The following is a 20,666-nucleotide window of genomic DNA, read 5'->3' as shown; positions in this document are numbered from 1 at the left end:
ATAGCAAATTGTCCGGAGTTGGAAGTGCAAATGGATGAAATGAAAATTTCAGTTGGCAACAGTTGTACAACATGGTACAATGACTGAGTGCTTCATTATCTAAAAAGCTAATGGTGTATATATGATAAACCATCAACATTACAAAAAGGGCTTATCTACTCATAGTATATTAAGATTAATCATTTTGGAGGTAGGCACATTTAGTCCAAGATCAAATTACTGTAATATTTTAAAGTTTCAGTTGGTTGCATTCCTGTGAGCTTGACCTCAGTTTTCATTTTTCCATCCTAAAAGAACAAAGGCAAATATAGAACAACCAATTAGTAAGGTTATGTTGGAACATTGAAAACAACTAAAATGACATAGAAATACCTGGAAAGAGGTAGGATACATAAATCAGCAAATACCCTGGAAAATAGATATACCAGACTATGGGTGAGAACTTGGGAATGTGTACCATCATCAAGCTGAATTTCACATTACACATGGCTATGTATAGGAAAGAAATTTTTATATAAATGAATTATCCGTCTAGGATCAGATATAGCCAAAACAGATGCTTCTCTGTCCTGTAATGTTATCATTTGTTCGCATCTGGAAAGGTAATTAGCAACTTCAGCTAGAGGTTTCAATTTTCTTCTGATCATATGCCTAATAGCTAGATAACTTTTATCAGTTCTGGCCTCAAATTTAAGTTTTTTTATTGTCATTTCAAAATGCAAATATCAATTGCTTCAAGAACAAACAAAAAAGGTTGATATGAAAAAAAGAAAATAAATACAGAAGCAATATACATGCTACTAATCTGAAACAGTACATTATATTTTAAAACTTCATAAAATAAACTTATAGACTGCCGAATAGGAGAATAGACTAGTTCCATGTTTATAGTGACTTATCTTCAATATGACTCGTTGGGCAGAAGTTATGCTTTTTTAACTCTTCAATTAGATCTTGGACTTGTAGAAATGATTTTACATCTTCAAAGAAAACTAACTTCGCCTTCTAGCTTCCATTGACAAGTAGTTATTCATGGTTATTCGTTTCTGCTGATATGTGACATTTATTTGTATGATAGATGTTATTGTGATCATGCAGCCTTTCAAAGGCTTTGTTAAATCATTACTCATTGATGAGGTTGCATCTAATTTTTTATGACCAGTGATAGGGGGCTGTGTGAACCATGCGCGTGAACAGTGCCTGCGGTTGCAGTTGCACTCTGCAGTAGCAGTTAGGGGGTGTTTTAATTTAAATTAGGTCAGTTATTATTTAGCTTAAGTAATTATCTTGAATTGATTTAATTTTTATTTGATAAGCAAAAATCTTGAATTGATTTAATAACACATAGCAAAAGATGAGAAGCCAAGCAAAAGTCATAGATATCTATTTTTTTTCAGGCTAGCCACCCTCACATAAGGCAACGCCATCTGTCAAACTTCTTCTGTGATTCAATATTATATCATAATAAATCATCCTATTTGTTATAAATCATCTACCATCATATCACAAATCATCTCTCAGATATCATATATCATTCAATATTTGGAAAAAAATAAAATTAAAGCAATAAGAACAATTCATAACCAACAGTAGTAAGAAACCAAAGGAAACAAATGAAAAACAAAAGGGAATGAGCACTCACTTCAGCAAAAACAAGGGGACGAATAATTTCAACTTCTGATGAGTAAACACGAGCTTTTGAGTGTCCTTTATCCAACCTTCATCCAAGACAAGAATTATTATTCTTATAGGAAAAAATCAATGTCCGGAAGCTTTTCTTTTTAAGACTAAAATGGGGACTTTTGTTTCTTAAGACTAACTTGCATATCAAGAATAATTTTATGACATATATAGCTAATGATCAATTTATAAAGATAAGTGACTATTATAGCATAACAATAATTAGCAAATGATAATAATCAAAAGCCAAGTTGTACATAAAGTCATCTTAAGCATGAAATGGGGAAAAATTGTGTATCTTATCCGTGTAATCAAAACCACTTATAAAGGTTTTAATCTCAGAAGCTTTCCATCTTCAATTTTGGGCTTTCTTCAAGGGTCAAAAGTATTTCGTATGTACAATCCACTTTTTTTGAGACCAAGGTATCCACTGCCGGCTCAATGGCTAATCCAATTTGAATTAAACAGAAGATCTCACCTTGAGGAAATGTACTTATATATCTCATGCTTCTTCTCAGGACCATAAACAAACCATCTTTCTTCAATTGCAGTACCATCCTCATCTTGTATTTTGATATCTGCATGCCGTGCCATCCTTTAGAAAACTTGTTGGAGCCAAAATCATAATAGTATCATATTCAAAAGTTAAGCTAATTCATGAGAATTACCTTGCAGCAAAACAGCATCTTCTCCATCATAACTCCGTAATTTCCAAAATGCCTGACCATTGCCATCCACAAACTCAGGCTCAGTTCTCACAGCATCAGAACCTTTCACTACAATATTAAAAAACAAATAACCATTGCATTAGAAGAAAACTTAATCTCTTAAGAGACATGAAGTAGTCATATATAAACACATTTTCATGCGACAATCACATTTTTTTTTACAACAAGACAGCACTTTTCATTAATGTGGAATGGAACTATGAGGTTCCAGGCAGTCATCTAACAATACTTTCCGTAGACCACAAGGACCTATGTCAAACCATACATTTCTTTTTTAGAAACTAGGAAACTTCAATACATTTTGAGTGAGTGCATAATATCATGTAAAAAAAGAAACAAGATGTGAAATAATAATAGCATTAAAGATCAATAGTATATGATGCAAATAATTACTAGAGTCTGTCTACAACTCTGATTCATTTACAAGTTATGTTGTTACTCATGTCCTAGTTGATGCTTAGATTGCTGGTTCTTACAGAAGAATTGCCCTAACTGTGGTTCATGATCTCTTTAAAAAAACACAAACTCTGATTCTTTGAATAGTGTTAATTTCTGAAAGGAGGAGGAGGGTATAACTACATTATGTGCACTTTTGAATTAATGACCCAAAGTCTGCAAAATGTTTCTATTTCAGTTAACTATCAGAAGTCTGTTATCTAGTTCTATTCCAGCTGTCAGAATATATCTCAACAAAACTTATTCTATTTGAACAGAATTAATCAACTTCTAATGTGCCTCAGCCTATAATGCAAACATTATCAGATCAATAATTAAGTTTTTATTACTTGTAAGACTTCTCCATCTTCTAGAGGGTAAACAACACCATCCAGCAAGGGAAAGTAATTACTAGTATTTAATACTCTTCATGCCTCCAAGTGAATAAAAAGTAAGTGAGCAGAAGAAGCAGGGCGAAACTTTTCTCTTTTTATTATACTATAGATGTGCTCAATAATGAGTTTTAGGCATACGCATAAGATAATTTGAATCACCAGATATCTACATATGTATATTACTATTAATATGGGGGGGGGGGGGGGGGTGAAAAGTGATACACTGAATTGAGCTTTTTGCTATACACTGAATTGAGCTTTTTGCTTTTCTTTAACAATTCCATTCAATCCTTCATCAAGCATGGAGGTGAGTACAACACACACTACCATAATCCCCCAGTGGCAAAACATAACCCGCTTCTAAAATGTACTGGGATCAAAAGGACATGTTTTCTGCTACTTATAAACAGTTTCTATGAATTGAAATCCCTATTCACAACACAACAATAAGTAAAAGTCACATCTCCATTACATGTTTTGTTCTTCCAGCCATCTAAGCTACCAATAAATAGGAAATAAATATTGAAAACACAGACAAGCGCACATATCAACAATGACCAATATTCTGCATTTGGAACAACAATGAAAAAAAAATGAAATATTCTATGCTAAGGTTAGAGCAATTAATGCCAAGGGCCTCGGACAGTAAAATAAATCAGAAGCAAGCGGGCATTCTTTGAGTATCCAATCAAAATATTACTGCATGTATGTTATCAACTCATCAAAGAGAGAAATCTCAGCCTAGAAAACCTCAAACTGTAAGGGAACTAAAAAATTTGAAATGAACGCATCATCATATGTAAATGACTAAATCTAATGAAGGTTTTCTGCAATAAAATGGCAAAACAGTTACTCACATACCAAATCAAGGACAAAAGGATTAGGCCATTCTGTATATTTACTATATTCTCCTAAATCAAATTGCAGTATAGATAACATCACCAGTTATAAATTTTTTACAATAAACTAGTCATTCATCTTCAGAAAACATCAATACGATGAAGCATATCAGATGCCGTGAACAAAGTCAAATTCCATTTTCTAGTGCTATTTGTTGCTTGTTTGCAGATTAGATAAATCTCTTCAAATAAGAAGATCGTGCAAAACTTCAGCAATGAAATTGAATAAAAGTTAGAGCATATAAGCAACTCATAAACATCACAACATACTTTTAGGAGTCTTTCCCTTAGCCTCAAGCATCTCACTGTGAGCTTGAGCTATTGCAGTTCTTAACTTCAGCAAAAGAGCATCTTTCTTTGAAAATGACACAGGATCCCCATTTGATTGAACTGTTTTGGCTATCTCTTCCTGCAACTTTTGTTTCAAGCTTTTTTCCTGTAAGTGACATGTAAACACATTTATGAACACAATGAGACAGTCCCACGAATCCATATACAAAGAACATACCACCTTGTTTCTTGTAATTACCTTCTCCTTCGCAGCCTCAACTTGAACTTTGGCTTCTTTCTTGACCTGAGCAATTTTTGAATTTTCATCTTCAATGTAACCCCTCACTTTCCTGAACATATTAAGCAAGTTTTCCAACCAACTTAAACAAGATGAAATTGAAAACAAACAGAAGGTAACAAAAAAAAGATGAATTAAGATAAGAAAAAAAACAGAAAAAAGTATTTTCTATTTGAGTTTGAAATTCTTACTCTGTGCATAGAACTTCATCACAAATGAAATTCAGGAGGCTAAGCTTGTGAGACAAACTCAAGTTGCCGTACCCTTCATTAAGCATTTCTAAGGGGAAATCTTTAAGCACAAGAGCAGATTGTGAAGCTAAATCCCCCAGCGCTTTCAACCATGAATTTTTCCCATCTGTTGTGGTTAAGGATGGAGACCTACACCAAAGTGATGCAGATAACAAGCTTTAAACAAAGAAAACAAACAAAAAAAAAGAATAAAAAAAAAGGTAAACTGGATCAACTCACTTGTGTCCTGAATCAATGAGTATCAGGATCAAAAGTCTAATTTGGAATTGAACAGCTACGGTGTTCTCTCCTCTGCGCAAATTTCGTTTGCGAATTAGCTCTCGCAAAATAGCCTCAGCTTCCCCTTTCTTCATGTCAAGAGCCTGATTTCATAGGGAAGAAAAGTCAGACCACATGATAGAGCAAATAAGAATGAATGCAGCCCCATGAAGTATAAAACAAGAATTATTTCTGCAACAATACCACCAATAAATCTACAGAATTTTGAATTGACTTAGTAGAACTAAGAAGTATCCACCCACCAATCAAACATTCAATTAAATGATCAAGTACAAGATAAATCTGACTCCTAAGTTACATGAAATCAATAAAAACAGCAAGTTATCCCAAATTTGTATCATGATTTCCTGTAGCATTAAAAGAATATGCCTGTAGTTTTATTCAATGTGTTAACTACTACATGTAGCAGTAAATTGCAATTAACCAAGCAAAGATTTTAAGAGAAGAATCATACCTTTCCAAACACTCTACAGAACTCCAAAAATTGCAATGCATTACCAACATCCTCATGTGGGAACTCAATGCCCAATATCTCTTTTACTTGAGTGCCAGGCAGCAAAGGAATTTCCACCTGAACTTTTTCATGAGGATTGATGACATAACCATTGTTTACAGAGACTTCCTTGCGAACTAAGCTGTGATCCTTCATACTTCTTTTTGTTTCCTTCTCTGGAACTTCACTACAAATTTTAGGCCTTTTCAGGTCCTGGTTTTGGCAAGCATCATCAGCACTGGTGTCATTAGATATCTCTTTTAACCCTTCTCGCTTGGTTTTCTTAGTTTTCTTGGGGTATGTCTTCTCAACTTTCTGAGAGTTTTCCTTCCCAGGTTCCGCTGGTAGAGACACTGCAGCCTCCTGCAGTAGAAAACAAACAGAAACATCAACCAAAATCATAGGGTGAAAAGGCTATGTACATATCAGTAAAACCAACCTATGAATAAATTAAAATATAAAACAATCATCGATTAATTAATTCAAGTTATCAACACAGCTTTGCTCCTATAATCATTAATTCATATTTCACAATGCACACAGGAAGAGAAGCTTCATTAGCCAGAATATAAATATATACTCGATCAACCACTTAACAGAAGAGAAGTTAAATGAAAAGAAAATCAACACACCTCCTTTGGAGGCAAAACAGCAGCCTCATTGCTTGTGTTTGTGTCCAAATTTGCGGCAGCCCGAGCGCCCAGATATTCTGATACTGACCTAAAACCAAAAGCCTTGGCTTCACGCGCTAAGTTACCGGTAGGCTGCTGACCTTGTTTTTTCCTACAAAATGACTCTTCTTCCAAAGTTAACACACAAATGGAGCAAAATAGAAACCAATACGCTAAACTCAAAACTCACATACAACTTACCTGCACAAGCTACAGTTGCATTTTCCTTGGCACTTAGGGCAACTCCAGTCATCCAACAATTCTACCTGTTGTGCATCCTCTCCATATCTAATTCAATTCAACAAAACAAAATCCTCAACACCAAAGACACATCCAAATATGCATCACTCTACTTTTGTACCCTTAACAAAGTAAAATCATATGACAAATAAACCACGAATATACAAAACCGATACGATAAAACACAAATATAGGCAATGTGGCTAATATCCACCTTGTAAAAATGATATATTAGAAAGCACATGCATTTCCAAGACAGTTACAACACCACAAATCAATTATTACCTGTTCAAAAGGCAGGTATGACAAAATTTGATCACGCAAGGCTTGCCATTTCTCGTATTCTTACACGAAGCAGTAAAATCCCTTGTTTTTTGCCGGCACTGAAAGAAAAAATACAACAAAAGTAGACTGACTCAAAGATCCATCCACAAACACCATCACCCTACAAATTTTAAACAACATCATCACCTTCCCTTTAAAAGTACCCATTTCTAGATTTGGCATTTTAACAGCAATAGCCACAATCCAGATCCCAAAAATACAGAGAAAAGAAAAATTAACATTCATAAATCCCAACAAAATTAAGTGAAAACTGAAAAGAAGTAAGATTTCATTTTTTTAACCACATTTCTCAAATAAAAACTGAGCCCCAATTTTGACAACCAATGTGAAAAATCATATACAAAAATAAGGGTCAAAAAATGAAAAAGTTTCATTACTTGGTGGCAAGATTTTCCATTTGCAGGATCATAGATTCTGCTTCCAACGACTCGAATCCCCACGCCAGTGTTACCGCCTCCTCTAGGTTGCTCGGTCTGTTCCGGTTCCATGTTGAAGATAGTACTGGTGAGGAATGAATGAATGAATGACTCGATTTGAACAAAAGCCCTAGATTCTGGTGAGTTTATAAGAGCGCCTCAGGTCGTGAAAATTTGTATGAAAACAATTTTCCCTCTCCGATGCAGGGGTGGCGGGAACGGAGAGGAATATGAAAAGTTTTTGGAGATTTATGGGGGGGAATTGGAATTTTTTGATCTCTCGAGGATGTGTCTGTGATTTTCAAAATGAAAACATGTGTGTTGTTTGGACTTGGGAAACAGGGTGTGTTTATTAAGAGGAGTAGGGATGACAATGGATCGTGTCGGGCTCGGGTTTTGGGTTTACTCAAATCCATCGGATACCTAACTTTATGCATAAGCTTTATTTGGATTTATTTAAAGCAAAACGCAACTTAAATCATTTTATATCTTTTTGCAAAAATATATGGTATCTTATTGTTCAAATATGACCGAATTGTTAACAAATCGAGTTATTAATATGATATATATAAGTGTAGTTTTGTAATTTATATATATTATTCGGGTTCGAGCTGGTGTCCACGGGTTCGGGTTATATTGTCATGCCTACTGAAGAGTTAACATAAATTCGATAATCACTTTTGTAAAAGGATTATGTGATGTCTCTGAGTATAGTTTAAGTAGTAAGAGCTAGAGACATGGTTGGGAGGGAAAGGTCTATGGATCAATCATTGGAAGATGAATTTAAATGTTTATCAATGTAAAAAACGAAAAGAAAAAAAAAACTACAGATACAATATTTGAACTTGATGAAACTTGAGAGAGTTTACAATTAATATAATATTAATTCACATAAGTTTCGGTGTGTTTGTGAAGAATTAACAATTGGTTCATTTTACATTTTCGCATTGGTATCATCAAACTAGCATTTTTGCTTAGGGAATTGTTATTGGTTTCACGCCAACTTCTATTCATAACACCCCTGAAGTGATGAAAACAGGTTCTCTGAAGCATCATTTGTAATAACATCTCTATTTTAAATTTGATACATGATCCAAGCACTAATTACTGCAAATACAGGTCCCTGAAAACAAGTTAAAGTGACACAAACAAGAGTTGAAGAAAAAAACTCAGAAACCAAAAAGAAAGCAAGATAATTGCGAAAATTAAATCAACTTGACAATCATCTAGAGAAGTAGAGAAGGGTAAAAATAAGGTTCTTACTTCTATTCTAACCACTATGAAGCACCAAGACACATAAATAATGAAATATAGAAAGAAAAATTTAACTCAAGAACCTCTGTTCTTTTTTCCATTAATCCTCCCCCAAAACACTAAACAAGGGTGCATTTGGTGGTATATTGGCAATAATTTGAGGGCGCGGCGAGACGACGAATAAAATATTTTAAATCAGAAGAGTTGCCACCAATTTATTAAGAAAAATTGAAACCCTTAGAATAAAGAGAAACTGGTATGCATTTAGAGTTCTCAATTCGGGAGTTATTTACATGTGGGGAAGCTATTAGCACCCCAAAACCTTCGTATAAAATGATTATCTTTGATTGATTGTGCAAACTTAAATAACTTTAAAAATATTCATTTTACCCAAAAAGAAGATTTAAATTTGATATCTTATGTGCACTGACCGTGGGGCGAGGGATTAGGCTCACGGCTATCGGTTGTGGAGATACCTTGGTCAAGACTAGAGCTGGGTATGCGGTCTAGCCCGCCCCGCATAGGCCCGCACGTTAGCGGGCTTGCCCGTGTAGGCCCGCAAATAAATGAGCTTGTATTTAAGTTAGCCCGCGTCCGCCCCGCTTAAACCGCAGATAAAAGAACTGGCCGGCAGGCCACTATTAGATTTTAAAATAAAAGATTTTAAAATCAGAAGAGTTGCCACCAATTTATTAAGAAAAATTGAAACCGTTAGAATAAAGAGAAACTAGTATGCATTTAGAGTTCTCGATTCAGGAGTTATTTACATGTGGGGAAGCTATTAGCACCCCACAACGTTCGTAAAAAATGATTATCTTTGATTGATTGTGCAAAATTAAATAACTTTAAAAAGATTCATTTTACCCAAAAAGAAGATTTAAATTTGATATCTTATGTGCGCTGACCGTGCGGCGAGGAATTAGGCTCACGGCTATCGGCTGTGGGGATACATTGGTCAAGACTAGAGCTGGGTATGCGGTCTAGCCCGCCCCGCATAGGCCCGCACGTTAGCGGGCTTGCCCGTGTAGGCCCGTAAATAAATGAGCCTGTATTTAAGTTAGCCCGCGTCTGCCCCGCTTAAACCGCGGATAAAAGAACTGGCCCGCAGGCCACTATTAGATTTTAAAATAAAACAAGAAAAAAAAACCTAAAAAATAGAGAAAAAAACTGATTGTCAAAACAATTCTCCAAATTTTACATTACATAATCAAACTCTAAAATGTTCCACAAATCCAAAGCAAGAAGATTTCATGGTGGCGGTGGGAGACTTGAGAGAGACGGAAACCATAAAAGAAATAGAGTAAGAGAAGAGAAGTAGGGTATGTAAGGTAACTTATCTGGTAAGTGATGAGTGTCTCACTTCACTTGGGTCTCTTGAGTTGGTTTTTTTTGGGCCACTCTATCAAGAATTCAAGATCAAGTAAAGTAGTTCATGGACTATGAAGATAATTTTTTTATGTAATTATATGGCCCGCGGACCAACCCGCAAAACCGCGGGTTCAACCCATTTAAACCGCGGGCTAAACGAGCCAGCCCAGATAGACCCGCATTTAAGCGAACCACCATACACCGAGTTATTGACCATGCAGATCGCGAGTTACGCGGGTTGGCCCGCTTACCCAGCTCTAGTCAAGACCAAAAAAATTTGATATCTAATGATTTTTTTTTGACGTTAATGATGTCTTACAATTTAATATTTTCAATTGAGAGAAAATGATTATTTACATAGAACTTAAAGTTTTTTTATTTTGAAGTGCCCGTCGGGAATTAAATCCCGACCTACACATTTAGTTTTCCGTTTATTACCAAAAAATGAAAGCAAATTTTTAATACTAAGATTAGAAAAAAGATTTAAAAAGTACTCATAAAGGCAGAAAAACAGATTTGATCACGCAAGAGAAATTAATTAAAAGACTAATAATAATATATTAAAACTAAACACCAATGACTAAACTACACATATAGACACTAAAACATATTGGGCTTATCAGCCCAAGAGAGTGGAGAGAACCAGAGAGGTCGAGAGGCAGAGGAAGATGGTGGCACAGGCAGCTGTTGAATCTTGGTGGAAGGAGGATGAAGCTTTGTGCTCATGAACAGGAATTAGATGGTGGATTGGAGGGTCTAGGGTGGCTGCTATATGAGAATCATGGTGACTAAGGTTATTAATTTTCTCTTTTGGAGGAAGAAGTAGTCAGAGATAATGATATGAACAATTCTTGGGGGGAGAAAGTTGATTTTTTCCTCCCCCTCCTCCTTAGACTATCCACAATGGTTTTAACATTCAACACCCTCAACACTCCACTTTTTCTCTTCCCAACACTCCACATCACCTTCTCTCTCCGGTTCAACACTTCATTCAACTTTTACCCACTCCAATGGTTTTTCATTCAACACCCTACCCTACCACTTTTATTTCATATTTTGATTTAATTTTATATTTTTCTTTTTATGATTTCATAAAATTAAAATTTTCGATAAAAATTAAATTAAATAAACTATTATCGATTTAATTTAATTTAATGTTTTTTTTGTTTATTTAAATTAAATTAAATTAAATTAAATTAACGTAATATTTTTTTAACGTAAATTAAATTAAAACACTTAACAATTTAATAGAAAGAGGATAGTAGAAAGATAATAAGATGATGAAAAACTTGGTTTTTTTTTTGTGTCCAAATCAAACGAATCAAGTCTCTATTTATAGAGAAAAAAAAATCATGAATTTTGGTAAAAAAATTATATTTTTAAAATTTTTTTTGAATGAAATAATTGAGTTGGAAAGATTAGGATAAACGAAAATCGCCCGGACCAATCAAACGGAGCCACGTGTTGATCTGCAACCCCTCTCTCTCTCTCCACTGGGTCCCACACGCAGGTTTCAACTATGTTGAAAGTTTTCAACACCTCTCTCCTCCTTCCAACTTTCAACACCCACCTTCAACACCATTAAACTACCATTTCAACATTAAACTACCCACTTTCAACACCATTGTGGGTAGTCTTAGTTTTGATTCTCTTTTTATAGACTCAAAGTACTGCAAAATCAGTTTCTGCCAAACCTAAACCCATAAAGTAAGTGCTTATTTTATGTTTTCTCACTCATGCTTTATGTCCAAGTTCTGTACTCAATTGGAAAGAGAAATAATTAAAAAATTGAGAAATCCTATCTCTTCCAAATTTCAGATTTTCAATCGTACTTCTCACTCATGCTTTCTGTCCTTTTCATCTCTGTTTAGTTCTCTGTTTGACAGGAAAACGAAAATATCAATATGTTCTTCTTCTTCCTCGGTCGTCTAGAACGCATCAAGGTTTGCTTTTTATGATTTTTCTACTATTTCACTCCCTCTTTTGTTCTTCTTCCCATTCTTTTTTCCTATATTGAGTCTTTTGGTAGCATATTTACCTTTCTCAGCACAATCTACATGCTATTTTAGAAATTAGCAGCAAGTTTTGAAAATATAGTCTTAACTCTAAACCAAACCTGACACACTTTTGGACAAGTGAGTTCCAGAGCACATGAAGACTGATGAAGTTAACTCATGTCCTGCGCGCTTTGCAGTGCTTTCTATTACATATGTTGCTCATATTTGATTCTTGGTTGAGGGATTGTGAGTGCTTTAAAACAAGCTTGACTCATATTTTTTGAAAAATCACCTACCTTGAAACCTCCCTTTTCCATGCAAGGTATTTGGGTTTTTGTTTTCATTTGCTATTTCTACTAACCATGGGTTCCTGTTTGCTGATCCATGTTTTTGTTTTGATAAACAAACCTATTTCCCTTTGAAGATTTGATTTTGTTATAAGACATGCTTTTAGAGATTTTGTAACAAAACTGATTTTGAGGTTATTGATTTCCCTTTGGCTATGTTTAGATTGTTGGTATCTGGTGGAGTGGAGTGGAATGGGGTGGTTAGGAATGGGATTCCATTAACTGCTCTCAATTTGCTTCTTCCACCCAACTTAGGGAGGAATGGAATGATGAAAAAGAAACAACAGGGTTGGTAGGTTTAAGTTAGAGAGGAAGGGTGTAACCAATATAAAAAGTTAGAGAGGAAGGGAAAGAAGGAGAAAAATAAATAGAAGATGAATGTTTTAATGTAAATTAAAAAATTTACAGAGACTATAACTACTAAGAGCAACTCCAACGCTGGTTTCTTAACCCAGCTGGAGTTGCTAAGATACGGTTTCTTATTTTTTTCAGCATTGGAGCTTGCTGAAAAGGCAGGTTCAGTTTCTTAGCTACAGTGCATGGTTGCTTCTGCAAGCAATTATGCTTTTTGGTTTCTTAAGTTAAAAAATGATATTTTCTCTCACCGAAACCCAACTGATTTCAGTGGGAAAACAACATAATGGAAAACAGAAGGCAAGAAGATGAAATTGAACATGAACATAATTTTTTTGCAATAAATTTACATGAACAGAACCTCAAATTTACAGACCAGAGGTTAAAATTTACATGAAAAAAAAAACAAAACAAAAATCATAATCCAAATCTTGACTCAGAAGCTCTGATCTGCAAAGGGAGATGAGAGAGTTTCAATAGAAGGGTCATGAACAAACGAAAATCAACAAAACAAAGAGAAAACAACACGAACTCACCTCAGATCACTTTGCATGTGAGGAAAGGAAGCTTCTTTGCGAGATTGAAGGCCTTGATACGATGAAACAAGGCCGGTGGTTGCCGGATCGTGGCCGGAGGGTGGCGGGTTGGGGGCGTTAGGCCTGGAGCATGGCTGTTTGGCGGCGGATTGTGGCGGAGCCTGGCTTTTTGAGGTGGATCGTGACTCTTCTTCTTCCTGCGAGCGTGAGTGAGACCGAGAGAGGAGATCGCGAACAGGAACATGAGAGGAGAAAGAGAGAGCGAGTGGGTGAGAGAGATAGAGAGGAGGGACAGAGGTGGAGATGGCGGTGGTGGGTGTTTGTTGCCGGTGGAGGTCGTTTGGAGGGGCTTGAGGAAGAAGAAGGTGAAGGAGAGAGCTTGAGGGTTAGGAGGAAGAAGGGTGAGGGTGAGGAGCGGCTAGGGTTCTGAAGATGGGAGAAAAGAAAATGTATTTATAGTGGGTGACCGGCTGAGCCGGTCATCCCACCGTTATGGACCGGTCCAGACCGGTTTAGACCGGCTGGAGCCGGTTTTCTGCCCGTTTGGGCTTTTTTTTTAAAATTTGTTTGAATTGACCGGTTTGACCGGTTTTCTTACCGTTTTTTTCAATTCTCAGCATATTTACCTTATATATAGTATTAGCAACAACAAGTATCGCATTCATTGGCCCAAACCACTATTTAACCTTCAATTCCCAGCTTCTTTACCTTATACACTAGCATTTGAAACACTAGCATTTACTCCCACAATTTCTCTCTTGTCCAAAAATTCTCAAATTTCTCAAAATGTCTAATCCTTATGAGCAATACTATCCACTGCTCGACAATGAAACACCTCCTACAAGTGAAGGTTTGCAACCTTCGCCTATGTTTCCGCCACAAAACCAATCTCCGCAGATGATTCACCCGCAAAGCCAACCTATGATGGTGTTCCAACAACAAAACCAACATTCGCAGATGATTCGCCCGCAAAGCCAACCTATGCCGATGTTCCAACAACAAAACCCACATCCGCAAATGTATCAACCACAAAGCCAACATCCGCAGATGTGTCACCCTCAAAACCAACCTCCTCACACCGGTGGTAATGTTCAAAATCCTTCGTATCAAATGTTTCCACAATCGTTCTACCATCAAAACCAACCTCAGGGTCAAATGGGACCATATCCACCACAAATGTCTTATCCAAACAATCCACAATATTGCATGTATCCACCACAATACCAAGCACCTCCTACTGGTAGCAGCAGTAGTTCAAAAGTCTCAAGTACACAATGTGAGGCTATGCCCGATGAGCCTGAATTTTCTACTCAACGGGGTCTAGATGATATTGATCTTGAAGAATCCGGAAAGAAACGCACCAAATGGAGTGGTAAAGATAATATACTTCTTCTTCAATCATGGCTCAACGTTTCTACCGATCGGGTCGTGGGAAATGAGCAAAAGTCAGATTTGTTCTGGAATAAGATTCGAGCCCAATATGAGGAGTACCGCGACGATGCCTCTCCTTCGAGGACATGGTTATCCCTGAAATCTCATTTTAATAAATTGAATGCTGATCTTCAAAAATTTGTCGGTTGCCACACTAAAGCCGTCAATCATTGGAAAAGTGGACACTCAGATAAGGACATCATGGCTACGGCGCATCAATTATATCATGTAGATACGGGTAAAGATTTCAAACATGAGAATGAATGGTGGTTGGTGAAGGATGAACCAAAGTGGAAGGGAACATTTATGACAACCAGTTCAACGAGGCAGAAGAAGTCAGGAGATGGGGTGTATGCAACATCGTCTGACCGGAGTGCATCAATTGAGGGCGACGAATATGAGGCCACACAACCAGCAACCCGCCCGTTGGGAAAAAAGAACCAGAAAAGGAAGGCCAAAGTAGGAGACACAGCTTCAAGTGATCTCGATTATGTTCCTAACTCCGAGATGATAGCCATCGGGAAAGCTAAACTGGGATTCCTTGCGAGTTTTGAGAAGCTCAAGACTGAAGAACTGGAGGTGAAAAAGGAAAAAAACAAACTTCAAAAGGCGCGGTTATTGAAGGAATACAAAGATATCCTTATGGAGGACACATCTGAAATGAACGAGGTGCAGTTAGCAACGCATCAGCGCCTAGTTGAATTCGCCATGAAAGAACTAGGAATGTCTTAATTCTTGTTGTTGTCTTTCTTAGCGTGTGCCAATGTTGTGATTTTAGCATTTCTACTTATTGATTCTGCATTAGTGTTGTAATTTTAGCATTTCTACTTATGTGTATTGCATTAGTGTTGTAATTTTAGCATTTCTACTTATGTATTCTGCATTAATGTTGTAATTTCAGTATTCGAATTTTTCTTAATGTGTATTGCGTTTCTACTTATGTGTTCTATATAGTCGTTGGGGAATATAGTCGTTCGAGAATATAGCCGTTGGGGAATATAGCCGTTGTAGAATATAGCCGTTGGGGAATATAGCCGTTGGAGAATATAGCCGTTGTTGTTTCTCTTATTTATACATGTCATATTTCATTCATCTCAACATTCAAGAGTTGTTTTGTCCTCTCATATTGTCTTCCTCCTATCCAATTACACTGATAGTTTCTCATTGTGTCATAGAATGGATCCAAACAATATGGCCGACTTGGACATTTACGACGTTGTCATTGACGAACTTATCAATGACACGACTATAGAAGATATGATGCAGGAGGAGATGGAGTTTTATCAACGACGTGCCAACACCGTTAGGCCCAAGCGAACAAGAAAGGTGATAGAGAGAGATCGTGAAGCTGGGAACGAGCGGTTGTGGAATGACTACTTCTCCGAAAATCCTGTGTACACGGAAGAGCTTTTCCGACGAAGGTTTCGAATGCGAAAGCATGTGTTCCTCAGAATTGTAGGGGCTCTTGGGTCTCATGACCCGTACTTTTTAATGTCTGTCGATGCAGTTGGAAGACAAGGCCTGTAACCATTACAAAAGTGCACCGCCGCTATTCGTATGTTGGCGTACGGATCACCTGCTGACAGTGTTGACGAGTACGTTCGAATTGGTGAAAGTACTGCAATTGAGTGCTTAAAGAATTTTGTGGAAGGTGTGTGTGCAGTATTTGGTGAAACATACTTGAGGCGCCCGAACCAGGAAGACATTACCCGCTTACTTCAATGGGGCGAGTATCGTGGATTTCCAGGTATGTTGGGTTCTATTGATTGTATGCATTGGGAATGGAAGAATTGTCCAGTTGCGTGGAAAGGTCAATTCACCCGAGGTGATCATGGAAAGCCCACAATCATGCTTGAAGCAGTGGCATCACAAGACTTGTGGATTTGGCATGCATTTTTTGGCATTGCAGGTTCTAACAATGACATTAATGTGCTAAATCAATCTCCGGTTTTTAATGAGGTTTTGAGTGGAAATGCTCCCATGGTGAACTTTAGCGTGAATGGAACAATGTATAACATGGGATACTATCTAGCAGACGATATCTATCCCCCGTGGGCTACATTTGTGAAGACCATCCCAATGCCGCAATGAGAAAAAAGGCAAAAATTTGCGAAAAGACAAGAAGGAGCAAGAAAGGACGTTGAACGTGCATTCGGCGTTCTCCAATCTCGGTTTGCAATAGTTCGTGGTCCATCACGCTTTTGGCATCCGAATGAGATGAAGTCAATAATGTATGCTTGCATCATATTGCACAACATGATTGTTGAAGATGAGCGCAACACGTACCGAGGTAATTTTGTTTATGATCAGGTCAATAATGACATATTGGATGCTGAAGTAGTAAGTGGTCCTATTCCCGCTTTTAGAAATATCTTGGAAAGAAGAGCACATCAAATTGATAGGTCAATTCATCACCAGCTTCAAGCAGACTTGGTGGAGCATATTTGGCAGCTTCCCGAAAACGAGAATAATGAAAATTAACCTTCAAGTGTTATTATGTATTTCATTTCAAATGTATTGTTGCTTATTTTTCATTGTCATGTATTTTCTTTCGTCTTTATTTCTATCATTCAATAAAATTGTTTTTGCTAGAAATAACACAATGTACTTTTTTATTTTTGTTTCAAGTTAGCATGCCGATATTTAAATTTAATTGTTTTAAATATTAAGTAAAATTAAATTTAAATTAAATTCGTATTAATTTTAATTAAATTATTTTTAAGTTGAAGTATTGATTTAGTATTAAATTTTAAATCTAAATTGAGTGAAAATAAATATTATTAATTTATGTTGTATGGTGGGACACGGGTGAGACCCTTCAAATAGTAATTTAAGAAACCATGGGTTGAAGCAAAATCTGCTTCAGTTTCTTAGGAGTTTCTTAAGTCTGATGTGGCAGACAGGGCCCACAGGAATAGTGCTGAATAGTGCTGAATAGTGTGTTAAGAAACCAGATAAGAATTTTGGGGTTGGAGTTGCTCTAATGTTAATAAGTTCAAGTGGTTACCCTCAGTTTGCAAGATTAGCCACGTGGATGGTTGTTTAGTTAAAATTGATGACACTTTTGACCAAAAAATATTCCCAATTTTTTCAAGAATCCAATTTAATTTAATTCATATTACAAAGTTAGAAATCAAAACCAATATATTATTAGCTAATATGGTGATAGAACTTCCAAGGTAATAATGATATTACTATATACCGTATATTAATTATACCATTGATGGAAATAAGTGAAAATATTTGAAACAATCTCTATTCCCATCCCTGATTTCAGATTTATAATTTTGAAAAAACCATAATTGAGTAGTGAATAATTGCGTGTTAATGCAAATTACACATATATCAACAGAGAGCTCGAGCTAGTAAGAAGAATAACTATTTTCTCAGGAGCAAGAAGAATAACTATTTTCTCAGGAGCAAGAAGAAAAGTGCAACTCAATATACAGAGGTATGGTTTTTCTTTTTCTGTTGATTAGTTTCAATTACTTTCTCAATATAACACAACTCCAAAGTTCCTAATAAACTACACTCCACTTTTTAAAAAAATTCCACTAACGGTTCTCTTCATTCAGAGGAAGCGAAGCTGCCCATATTGCCGTACTTCAACTTCATGTTCTTGTGCTTCTTCCTCTACTCCAAAGGTAATATCTTGCTTTTGGAAATTTCTTGATACTGATGGGAATAAAAATTAGGTTACTTCATGATCATATAGGAGGAGTTGCAACAGTTTTTGGTCTCCCTCACACAACCTAGTGGGCCATCTGCACCGGTCACCAATTCGACTTTCGTCCATGGTGAACCATCAGTATCTCATGCTAGTGTTTCTACTGCTAATGTGGATGTTACCCTTCAAAAACATTGTCGGAAAATTTTGAAGAGGATGAAGATCAATTCTCTAACGATCACTTTCATTGTTGGTGTCCTTAGTGATGGAGAAATGAAAAGCTTGCTCTCGTGTGATAAAGAAAGCAGGGTTGAATATGTCAACTATTTGCTGTATGATTCTATCATTCTGCATTATGGACTATATTTAGTTTTTTCTTTTATTGTTAATTCTGCATGTTTTATATGTTTTGTATATATATTATATTATATATGTCATTGTTTTAATTGTACCATGTTTGCAGAAAGAAGATCTAGAGTAGACTCATCAATGGCATGCGAAATGTTGGACTTTGCTCCTGAGATTTCAGAGATTTCATCATCAATGTCATGCGAAATTTCGGAGTTTGCTTTTTTCTATGTTTGCTTCTAGACAAATTCTCATTCAAAATTTCAGTGTTTGTTCCTGCAATGTGAGATTTAGGTTTTTCATTCATTTCAAATTTCAATTAACCTTGCTTCTCTCACAAACAAAATTTGTCTAATGAATCTCTGTTCTATTTCTACTAATCCCTATAATTTTAGGATGCAATTGAAAGTATGTTGTTTCCAATTGGGATTTGATCAGGTAGTTTGCACTCATTTTGACATATCAGATCTTTGTTCATAGAGTTTTGTAGCTTGAGGTCCAACCGATTAGGTGCTTTTTCTGCTTTTCCAGACTATTAAGAAATGAATTAAGGCATGACTTTGATTTATCTGCAACTGAATATTTTTTCCTTTCTTTTTATTTGTTTGAATGAATATACACAAGCATAAACAACCTTGACTTAGTTGACTTTGTAGCAAATTCATTTTTGTGTGGAGTTTTGCTTCAATTAATCATTCTGGCATAAGATCTTACAACATCATAACACAAAGTGATGTTGTCTTTTGCTGGACTAATGACGACTAGGTCTAATTCAGATTATGCGAGAATGTTTTCATTGAGGTTGGACAGCCACATAAGTCCAAGAACTCAAAATGGCTTCAAGAAAATCTCAGTATGGTAATGTCTTATATCTTTCTAGCTTGAGTAGTAATTCTATTTAACAAGTTGAAAACAATTAAATTTCAGGCTTTAGTAGTAATTCTATTTAAGTGTTTCTGACTTAAAACTTGAAAGGAAGTCTAAATGAGAGTATTTTTTTTCATCTCTCTAATTTCTTTGCACGGTAACATAATTACGTGTATGAGGTTTAAAAAAAATATGGTTTTGAAACATACTTTTCTACTAGAATTCTAGAAACATATGGTTTGTCGGGCTTATGCCCTCCCCTTTAGCAAAAAATAAGAAAAAAGAAACATATGGTTTGCCAATTGTCATACTCCCTGTTGTTAAATTGAAGGAGTAACTATTGCTGCATATTCCTGAAACTTAATTACACATGGTTAACTATTAGTGTTGTTTTCAAAAAAAAAAACTATTATTGTTAAGGCGTAATACACTTCTGCTCTTCAAATCATGATCAACTGCAATCTCATAGGCTCTCTTATCTATCCATCCATATGTTATGAGATTGTACAACTTATCTGCTAATCTATCCCATTGCCTCTTTATAAGTCCCAGGAACAGGGTCTTCTACATTCACAAAAGGAGAACAATGTTTTATGCAAAATAGCCCTTAAGAAAATTCTTTAAAAGCAAACGACAACCTAAATTTAGATATAGGGGCCAATTGAAACCTGGATAGAATAGAGGACACGACACTTACTCTAAGACGACTCTGTTAGGTGGCAGTGTCACACAAGAGGATCTAAAGAAGCTTGATAGTTTCAACCAATGGATGCGTAAATAACTTGGGGATGTGGAAAAATTGAATAAGCAATCCACCTTTGATGCTTATTGGGATACGGTTGGAAGTGAAAATGTGGTTGACAGTACAATATATGTTCTCTTAAATTGCACTTTACTAGCTAATCCTTGACATCTTCGTCGTGCTTCCATAGATTGAGCATTGCAGACTTTCAAGTATCTAGGTTTAAATTAACTCTGTAAACTTATTTTGTATAAAAATAGGTTGTAGTAGTGTGTCAAAGAAAGTTTGAGTTTCTTATTTTATCTCATTGAAAGAACTACACATTGAAAAACAAATTAAAGAGGAAACATTTGAC

At 36.0% G+C, this 20,666-nt stretch overlaps 2 protein-coding genes across 2 annotated transcripts; one reads left to right on the top strand and one right to left on the bottom strand.

The window, feature by feature from the left end:
* Positions 1-31: 31 nt before the first annotated feature.
* On the bottom strand, positions 32-7,731 carry LOC130737560 (uncharacterized). The gene is made up of 14 exons (XM_057589368.1): positions 7,362-7,731; positions 6,925-7,022; positions 6,601-6,687; positions 6,361-6,511; positions 5,690-6,091; positions 5,176-5,318; positions 4,897-5,085; positions 4,667-4,757; positions 4,408-4,573; positions 2,349-2,456; positions 2,159-2,258; positions 1,643-1,718; positions 373-408; positions 32-287 (listed from the first exon to the last, which is right to left on the bottom strand). The coding sequence occupies exons 1-13, from the start codon at positions 7,470-7,472 to the stop codon at positions 397-399; spliced, it is 1,734 nt and encodes a 577-aa protein (XP_057445351.1). The 5' UTR covers positions 7,473-7,731; the 3' UTR covers positions 32-287; positions 373-396.
* A 4,119-nt stretch (positions 7,732-11,850) lies between these two features.
* LOC130737559 (uncharacterized) lies at positions 11,851-19,082 on the top strand. The gene is made up of 5 exons (XM_057589367.1): positions 11,851-11,965; positions 18,040-18,138; positions 18,263-18,331; positions 18,403-18,686; positions 18,818-19,082. The coding sequence occupies exons 1-5, from the start codon at positions 11,927-11,929 to the stop codon at positions 18,828-18,830; spliced, it is 504 nt and encodes a 167-aa protein (XP_057445350.1). The 5' UTR covers positions 11,851-11,926; the 3' UTR covers positions 18,831-19,082.
* Positions 19,083-20,666: the final 1,584 nt, after the last annotated feature.

The sequence above is a fragment of the Lotus japonicus genome, chromosome 2 (assembly GCF_012489685.1).
Source record: "Lotus japonicus ecotype B-129 chromosome 2, LjGifu_v1.2".
NCBI classification, from domain to species: Eukaryota; Viridiplantae; Streptophyta; class Magnoliopsida; order Fabales; family Fabaceae; genus Lotus; species Lotus japonicus.
The sequence above is the reverse complement of the archived record's forward strand: the minus strand, read 5'-3'. Positions and strand labels throughout refer to the sequence as shown.